Below are 9,918 nucleotides of genomic sequence, written 5' to 3'. Positions count from 1 at the left end.
AAGTTAAATAAAGCTGGGCAGCAGCAGCACATGCTTCCATCCCAGCACTTGGGAGACAGAGGCAGGCAGATCTCTGAGTTCAAGGCCAGCCCGGTCTACAGAATGACTACACAGAAAAATCCTGTCTTGAAAAAATAAGACAAAGCAACAGAGAGGGAAAGGTGAGATAGCTCAGTGAGTGCAGGCACTTGCTGCAGAGGCTGGAGACTGGGTTTCAGGATGGAACCTCTGTGGCAGTTGAGGAGAACTGACTCCACAAAGTTGTCCTCTTACCTCTGTTCATGTACCTTGGGATGGGCACCAGCACCAGCACACCATGCATATGTACACACAATAACAATTAACAACATTTAAAAAAGAGACAGAGTGACTGAATGGAATTGAAAATAAGAAGACCTAGTTTCAGCTATGTGTTTCCTATTAGAGACTCACTTCACCCCACTTAACCATTGAAAGGGAAGGGATGCAAAGAATATTCCTTACAAATGGAAATGGAAAGGGAGCAGGGCTTGCTGTATACTAGACACAAAGGAGGTTCTGGAGGATTCCATGAGCAGAATTCCATCACGGGGAAAGAACAGCAGAGCTGGGCAGGTCATGCCATGGAGATCCAGGAAGCAGAGATGGGAACACGGCCGTGCACGTTCACCGTGTGTGTGTGTGTGTGTGTGTGTGTGTGTGTGTGTGTGTGTGTCCGCACGCGTGTTCCGTTCTCTTTGCTGTGTGCTGCTTTAGTTTGGGTGTGAGTGTAATATCAGCTTCATAAAATGAAGTTGGCGGGTTCTTCCCCTTTCTAGTTGGTGGAGCAGTGAGAGGGTGTTGCTGTTTAAAGCTCTGGTAGGATTCAGGTGGGCATCCTTCAGGTCCCAGGAGTTGTTTGCTTGAGATGGTTTTCAATGTTACTTCAATTCAACTCCATTGTTTGTTATCATCCCATTTATACTATATCTTCTTGGTTTAATTTTGGTAGGTCACATGTGTCCAGAACATTATGCATTTCTTTTTGATTTTCTAATTTATTAGACTATAGGTTTTCAAAATATGTCCCTGTAGTAGTTTGAATGTCATTGGCCCCCATAATCTCATAGGGAGTGGCACTATTAGAAGGTGTGGCTTTGTTGGAGTGGGTGTGGCCTTGTTAGAGGAAGTGTGTCACTGTGGGGACAGGCTTTGGGGTTTTCTATGCCCAGGATACCACCCAGTATCTCAGCTCACTTCCTGTTACCTTTGTGATGGAGGATTTTTAGCTGCTCCAGCACCATGTCTGCCTATAGGCCACTATGCTCCTCATCATGATGATAGTGGACTGAGCCTCTGAAATTGTAAGTGAGCCACCCCAATTAAATGTTTTCCTTATAAGTGTTGCCCTGATCATAGTGTCTCTTCACAACAATAAAAACCCTAACTAAGACAGCCCCCAAACAGTTCCCTATCTCACCAGCCGTCTGGACGTTAAAGTCACTCAGAAATTATGTTGAGATCAGTTTGTGCCCTTTTATCTGGTAGTGTCTATTTTATGAAATTTAGTACACCAATGTTTGATATCTTTATGCTGAGAGCTGTAATATTTTTATAAGATTATTTTATTTTTAATCATGTGTGCATGTGTATATCTGTGTTTGAGTATGTACACCACATCCATGCAGGTGCCCTTGGAGGCCAGAAGAGGGCAGCAAATCCCCCAGAGCTGAATTGAAGGGAGGTTGTGAGTCACCTGACCTGGGTGCTGGGAACCAAACCCTGGTCCTCTGTAAGAGCAATACATGCTCTTAATCACTGAGCTGTCTCTCTAGCCCCTAGAACTATAATACCTTACTGATAGAATATTCCTTTTTATCAATATGTAGTGACCTTTCTGAATTTTGGGTTGAAGTCTATTGAGTTAGGAATCAGAATTCTATACTTTCTTGCTTTCTGTTTCTGTTAGTTTGGAGTACCTTTTTCCTCTTTCTATCCTCAGGTCCTCAGATGCCCCCTCTCCCTTCTCTCTCTGTAACAAAGCAGATGAACATATAACTCTATAGTGTTACCATCTATTTTCATCATTTTTTCTGTAGCACAGCTGTTGGAAATCTGAGATGATGATGTTTCTCTGATGGAGGCTATGTGAGAAATAAAGCCTTCATCTATTGCATATTGGTTTTTGTTCCCCTCTGTACCAGGAATCGAACCCAGGGCCTTGTATGTTTGTGAGGCGAGTGTTGTACACTGAGCTGCATCTCCAGTTCCAGAAGTAGTGCCTTTCCAGGAGGACTCTGGCAGAGCTCCTCTGTGATGTACTTATGTGTGCAGTGTGACAGAACCCACCTCTGTCCCAGTCGGTGGTAATTCATCCTTTTCACTTGTGTTCTAAGATTTAAGTCAGGTATCAAAGACAGAGTTCCCACTCCTGTGGATTAGTAGCTCACTCACAAAGTTAGTATGTATTGATAGGTAACACAGAAGCCCTGGAACCTGAATTCCAATGAAAAAGCCAGAGAAATGTTCTACTCTAAAGCCACCACCAGGAGAAAGAACCTCACACAGCACCAGAATGAGTGAGGTCTTTCTACATATCTTTCCATAAAACCTTTGTTTCTAAGAGAGAGAAAGCTAGACAGTGGTAGTGCATGCCTTTAACCAGAGGCAGAGGCAGGCAGATCTCTGTGAGTTCAAGGCCAGCCTGGTCTACAGAGCTAGTTCCAGGACAGCCAAGGTTACACAGAGAAACCCCATCTTAACAACAACAACAAAAACCCCCAAATCAAACCAAAAACTACCCTTCCTCAAGTCCCTGTCTTGAATAAACCTGTCTCCTCCGCTTTGATGGTCAGTTTTAATGGCCCACTTGTAAATCACCTCAAAACTGTTGCAATGAGAAACTGTCTAGAGCAGGTTGGCCTGTGGTCCTGTGTGGGAGCCCATTTTCGGGTTCCTTGTCGCTTTACCCAGCAGGTCCGCATAGAGGATGATTAGGGCCACAGGCCTGAGTGCAGGTGTCTGAAATGTTCTTTACTTGGCTGTGCTGGGGGAGGAGGTCTTTTGCTCCACCCCTTGGCATCTCTATAAATACCCTGGGGCAGAGACAGGGCCCATTGGAAAAGGTTCCGGGCCCTCTCGAGGCTATCCTTTATTTTCTATCTGCTTATCTCTGCACTATAAATCCTTCTATCTAATATTTCCTGCTGCCCACACTCAAGAAAACTCTGGGGAAATGTGGGGTTGGTGGGTAAACGCCCCAAAGTTCTGTCTCTGGGAGGCTGTCTTGATTATGACAGCCGATGTGGGAAGACCCAGCCTAACCATGGCAGCAGCATTCCCTGGGTTTGGGACCTGCAGGATGGAGGAGCAGAGCCATTGGGTGCGATAGCATGCACACACCCATTCCTTTCTCTTTCTTGACTTGGATGTGGTCTCCTGCTTCAAGTTCCTGCCTTGACTCTCTCGTGAATACGGACTGTATCTGAAATTGGAAGCCCTCAAGCCCCCTTCTCCTCGAAGTGGCTTTTTGTTAGGTACTTTATTAAAACAACAGAACAGCACAAGGACTCCTGTTAATTTCTGTCTTCTGATTTTGTTTTTTGTTTTTAGTTTTTGGTGGAGGCCGTGAGTAGCAGAGCCTCCACCTCTGATAACAACTTTGCTGGGGCTTGTGTGTGCCCAACTTACCTAGTAGTACTGGTGACACTCATGTGGGTGTTTTGTATCAATGACACTGCAAAACAGCTTTTCAAAGACTGGGATTGAGGGCCATGCCATTACCACGTGGACAAAGAGAGGCGGTGTAGTCTGGGATTGCTGAATTCTGGTATGTACTGAAATGTTGGCATCTCCACTAACTGACGAATAAATTGATGGTAACATATATATAATTTGCTTTAGGCCAAACAACTGAAAAATGTCAGAGTAATTTTTGTAGTGGCCACATATTGATATGATATTATTTCAGGCTGTTACACTAAGAAAAACGTTCTTCAAATGAATTTCACCAGCTTCTGTTTCGTCTGTGTTCTGGCTGCACAGGGGTCCTTCCCTCAAGATCCACAACAAGAGAAAATACCTCATAATCTTTCCTTCCCATTGCCACAGGAAACATCCATCAAGTGAGGGTCCCTCAAGGAAGCCTGATGCTCCACACTTGCTGAGCCGAGGCTTGCTCTCTCCTGGCATCTAAACTTAAAACTCCATCCCTCTCTAGCACTGTCTGCTTGGGGACTCCTGCGAGAATGATGACATTATACAAACTGGAAATGACTTAACAGTGTTTATTATCTGTCTGTTGGCAGAACAGCTATGTCTTATTTTAATGCCTATGGGGGTAGAGAAGAGCCTGACACTCTAGGAGAATGACTTGCTTCCCTGCTCGTCTGCTTCCTTGCTGTCATGGGAGGGTGCTGGCCATGTCTATGGTGGTCCAGGTTGGTGCCAAGGGCCAGCATTGGCAGAATCCCTGATTTGTTTTGTGTGCCTCTTGGTGGAAACAGTACTGCCCACACCACGTCTCCCGGTCCTGGGGGTGATGGACTTCAGAGGGGAGGCATTTGGGACAATGGCAGAATTGATATTGAACAAAGGGTTGGCATCTCGGATTTGGGAGAGTGGGGCCAAGGTGTGTTTTCTTTGTATTTCTTCTCTGGATTTCTTTTCATTCTTCAGCATCTCCACCATGTCGTTGTCAGGTATGTGGGGTATTTCGTGTCGAAGGTAGCTTTTAATCAGTTCAATCACGTTGGGGCCAATGCAGCATTTTTTGGATTTGCACTTCTGTATCTCAGTTTCCGTGGTGGGGCATCTGTCTTTGCATTTCCCAAAGCCCATTAAACATTTTTTCACAGCCAAAAATTCTGCATAGGAGAGAGAGAGAGAGAGAGAGAGAGAGAGAGAGAGAGAGAGAGAGAGAGAGACCTCTGGGTCAAGGTTAATCATTTGAGATCTTCAGACTGCTGGCGGGAGAGGTTGGAGTGGGAGGAGTTTGTCAACCTTCAGGGACAGTGTTTGATGATGGTGGTGCCTTAGGCCAGACCTGGAAAGTCACTGCACACTGCGGAGCCCAGAGTAAATCTCTTATTTAGTCTCCTTTCCTTGAGTAGCTTTAAAAATGAGAGAGTGGAGGGGCTTGGTGGCATACACCTTTAGTCCCAGCACTTGGGAAGCAGAGACAGGTAGATTTCTGTGAGTTTGAGGCCAGCCTGGTCTACATAGTGAGTTCCAGACTAGTCAGGGCTACATAGTGAAGCCCTGTTTCAAATTTAAAAACATCCAAGAATGGGCTGGGGAGATAGCTCATTGGTAAAGTGTTTGCCCTGCAAGTGTAAGGAAGTGAGCTCAGGACCAAGACTCTATATACAAAAGGCAGGTGTGGTAGTGTGTGTGGGAAGGCATTGATAGACAGGTCTCTGGGGTTCACTGGCCAGCTGGCCTAACCTGATTGGTGAGCCTCAGGCCAATGAGAAATTCTGTCTCAAAAACTAAGATGAATGAGTCAGGCTATGGTAGTGCTTGCCTTTAATCTAGAGTTTGGGAAGTAGAGGCAGGTGGAACGCTGTGAGTTTGAGGCTAGCCTGGTCTGCATAGAGAGTTTCAGACCAGCCAGAGCTACACAGAGAAATCCTGTTATAAGAACAACACAAACCAACAAAATACAAGGTGAATGGTACCTGAGGAAAGAACACACACACACACACACACACACACACACACACACACACACCCCAGGGGTATAAAGAGGAAGGAAAGATATGAAGCCCAGTTCCTTGATTTCAGAATCTTCCTCCCTCCCTCCCTCCCTCCTTCCCTCCCTCCCTCCCTCCCTCCCTCCCTTTCTTTCTGTTTGGTAGTGCTGGGCTTTGAACCCAGAGCTTTGGGGCAATCACTCTCCCCTGAGTACATCTCCAGCCCTGTGACAGCATTTTTGACCTCCAGTCTTGCATCATACCGTACCAGCAGGGCCTCCCACCCCCCTCTATAATCCTATAAGACACCAATGTCAGTAAAGCCCGCCATACAATGGATCCAAGAAAGAGTCATGATTGTAATTTAACCATATGCCAGCTGTGTACGTTCATGAATTCAGGGTGAGATTTCAGCACACGCATTCAGTGTATGTTGGTTAGAGCTAGCCTTTCTTTGTTTAAGCTCAGGTAGTCACTGGCATATTTAGGTTGACTGTTTCCTTTAACGTCCATAGGAGACAACATGCAGTACTCCCCTTTCTATGTGAAAGAATAACATGATAATTTGCAAGAAAAAGTGGAATAGGGGAGCTTATATTAAGTGAAATAAACCAAGAAAGAATTTAAAAACAGAATTAATAGGATTTTCGGAAGCGCTGTCGTCTTTGAAGTCCATGGCCTTTGACCCCCCGTCAGTCACTAGACCTATGGTTCCTGGGACATGGCACTCTGTCACTCCCACCATCCGGGTACTCCATCCATCAGAGATCTTATTTGTTTCTGTGGTTTCCACTTGTCTCCATCAAGGGCACTCTCATATTGTTCATTATCTCTAGCTAATTCCCCACTGATCTTAGTAATTCATCTTTATCTGTTGAATGGCCCGTCCCAGGGTCCCGCTTTTCTTTCTCTGTTAACCCTCTTATCAATTTTATGTAAATTAGAAGTGACTTATTTAGCATCAGATAATTTCTGAAGGCTATAGCGCCCATGACACATTGGGTCTGTCAGCACCCTGCTGTGGAAGAGAAAGCGGTTCAAGAGGCCACACCCCTCCCTGAGAACCTTTAGGTAGCTAAGGATGGTTGGGGAAAGAGATTTTTGTCAGTGGCCCATGCTTCTGAAAACAAAACTAATAAAACTCACTGGGCCACCAAAAATTAAAAAGACATGAAGTTAGAAAGGGAGTAGAGAGGCAAGAGAAGTGGGGCCTGACTATGATAAAAAAAACATTACACACATACACAGATATCATAGTGGAATCCAATTATTACATATAATTAATGCATGTTAATAAAACAAATAATTTCAAAGAATATTTCAAATGTATTCATGCTGTTGTTCTCATACATTTTCACATTGTTCTCATAAGGAGTACAAAACAGAAACATTTTAGAACTAGAAACAGTCGCCAGGTGGCGGCGGCGCACGCCTTTAATCCCAGCACTTGGGAGGCAGAGGCAGGTGGACCCCAGCGAGTTGAAGGCCAGCCTGGTCTACAGAGTGAGTTCCAGGACGGGCTCCAAAGCTACAGAGAAGCCCTGTCTGGGAATCTGAAAGCACTAGAAACAATCACAGTTGTCCATTACACTTGTGTCCGTTTTGACATGTTTAAGCGACTTTACCTAGGGGGGACACAAACTTAACCTAAGTTCCCAACATACAAACATTACAAGCATCTTTGACCCTTTCTTTTCTTCTTTTTTAAAAGTTAGTTTTCTGACTTTCTTTTCTTTTTTCTTTTTTCTTTTTTTTTTTTTTTTTTTTTTTTTTTAGGATTTATTTATTTATTATGTATACAGAAGAGGGCACCAGATCTCATTACAGATGGTTGTGAGCCACCATGTAGTTGCTGGGAATTGAACTCAGGACCTCTGGGAGAGCAGTCAGTGCTCTTAACCTCTGAGCCATCTCTTCAGCCTGACTCTTTATTTTCTTTGTCTGATACATTATGATTATTCCAAGTAGCTGGGTAGTTCTTGTTCGCAGAAACAAGACTCCATCTTTTTCCTTTTTCAAGGACAGTGCCTAGTCCTCTGCCCTGTCATGTGCTATATAATGTGTCCCGAGACCCCTTTATGGTAGATGGAGGGTTTCCCGGAAAACAGTAAGAGAAATTATAAGACTCCTGAAAAAGCAGACACGGATATGTAGACCTGCTTACTAAATCCTAAAAAGGTTTTTGAACACAGAAGCAAGAATTTCATCCTTTGTTCTCAGGGGTACATGCCAATTGAGCCTTTGCATTAAGAGATGATTTTAATTGGGTCTGGGGAGGAAGCACTTGCTGTGCAAGCATGAGGACCCCAGCTCTGATCCCCGAAGTCCATGCCAGCCAGATGCAGTAGTGCAGGCATCTGTAATCCTGCACCAGGGTTCCTACAGTGTAGCAGGAGGTGGAGACAGGAGAATTCCCGGAAGCCCATAGGCCAGCTAGCCTGGTGTACACAGTGTCAAACAACAAAAGACCCTGCCTTAAACAAGATGGAAGGGAAGGATTGACAGCTGATGTTTCCTCCAATCTCTACATATGTGTCCTATATGTTCTCTCTCACACATACCACACTGTATTCCTTCTCTCTCTCTCTCTCTCTCTCTCTCTCTCTCTCTCTCTCTCTCTCTCTCACACACACACACACACACACACACACACAGATTTTAAAAATATACAAGATGGTTATGTCAGAAATAGAGCTCACATGAGCATGCTCTGGGCTGAGTTGCAAGCTCAGAGACACATACATATACAGAGCAGGAAAGCTGCATAATATGTCAGTTTCTGAATACACAGGCACTACCCAACTCTCCTTGCATCTCCTGGACATCTCCATCAGACACAGTCTAGGGATTGGGGCCACTCTCCAGACATCTTTTTGGTTGGGAATGTCATCTTTCAGTACATCTTAGGAGTACTAGCACCATGGGTAGCCCAGTCTTGCTTCCTCTCATCAATCCTGCCTAAACCCAGGAGCCCACATTACCTGATTTCACCTGATACTGTAGCATGAGGCTGGCAACAAGAGGAAAAAGGAGCTTCATGGCCGAGGGATGGAACAGAAGCCTTGGATCTGGGTTGGTGTTCTTGAGCTCTGGCCTTTATTGGTCTCTTTGTGGCCTTGGGCCATGAGCACTGAAGTGCAGCTAAAACAGGCCTATGTGTTGCTCAGGGGAGCTGAGTTTTCTCTGATTCTGTTTGATAAATTTGTCAGCACATTTCTATGTGTTGCTACTCTTTGTCTTGAGAGGAACACTATTTATCTAAGACAAGAAAGAAAGCAGGATCTTTATACTTCTTTTATTAAAAAGATTTTGTTTTTCTTTTTAAGCATATGTGTATGTGTGTCTGTGTGCAGGTATGTGTGTGTGAGCACACTTCCCTCACAGGCCAGAAGAGGATATTGGATCCTCTGGAGCTGGAGTTTAAAGTGAGTGTGAGTCTTGGGTGCTGGGAACAGATCTCTGGTTCTCTAAAACATAGAATGAGCTCTTAACCACTGAGCCATCTCTCTAGCCCCACACTTCCTGTTATTAACACTAGAGCAGGTTGAGTGGAACTTTCTCTGGAGCTCCAGTCAAAGGAAGCAGGCTAGAGAGAAGATGGACCCATGGAGTAGGTACAGTAAGGACCTCTGCTTCCCCAAGTCTAGACCTGCAGACTGACTTTCTACATGCTGAGTTGAGATGAGCATTAGGTCTGCTCATGAAGCTCGAGGCAGCCTGAACGTAAATGTGGAAGGAAACAGCTCCTCTTCGTGGGAAGGCCACACATTCCCTAGGAGTTGAATATTAGATGATCTATATAATTGATATTATGCATTACCCATTGTCTGAGCATGGTATAGATGGCGATAAATGCGGATTATTGACTTTATAGACTTGACTGCACCTTCCATATTTAAAAAGAGCCCTGTATGGCTGTTGGCAAGACTCAGTTTCCCCATTCTCAATCTCATAACTCAGTTACTTCTGCTTCAAAATATTTACCACAAAGCTTGTTTCTTCTACAAAAAGTATGCAATTAGGGTTAGAGAAATGGCTCAGAGGTTAAAAATGAATACTGTTCATCCAGAGGACCCAGGTTCAATTCCCAGCATCCACATGGCAACTCACAACTGTCTGTAACTCCAGTTCCAGGGCGTCTAACACCTTTTTCTGGCCTCTATGGGCACCAGGCATATATGTGATGCACAGATATACATGGAAGCAAAACACCATACACATAAATCTTAAAAACAATCATGTGATTATTTTTTTCTGGTATTTATTT

At 44.5% G+C, this 9,918-nt stretch overlaps 1 protein-coding gene across 1 annotated transcript; it reads right to left on the bottom strand.

Annotated features, from left to right (window-relative positions):
* Positions 1-4,383: 4,383 nt before the first annotated feature.
* Positions 4,384-8,690, bottom strand: Defb129 (defensin beta 129). The gene is made up of 2 exons (XM_036183599.1): positions 8,633-8,690; positions 4,384-4,823 (listed from the first exon to the last, which is right to left on the bottom strand). The coding sequence occupies exons 1-2, from the start codon at positions 8,688-8,690 to the stop codon at positions 4,384-4,386; spliced, it is 498 nt and encodes a 165-aa protein (XP_036039492.1).
* Positions 8,691-9,918: the final 1,228 nt, after the last annotated feature.

Source organism: Onychomys torridus, chromosome 4 (genome assembly GCF_903995425.1).
Source record: "Onychomys torridus chromosome 4, mOncTor1.1, whole genome shotgun sequence".
NCBI classification, from domain to species: domain Eukaryota; kingdom Metazoa; phylum Chordata; class Mammalia; order Rodentia; family Cricetidae; genus Onychomys; species Onychomys torridus.
This window is presented reverse-complemented; position numbering and strand designations above follow the sequence as displayed.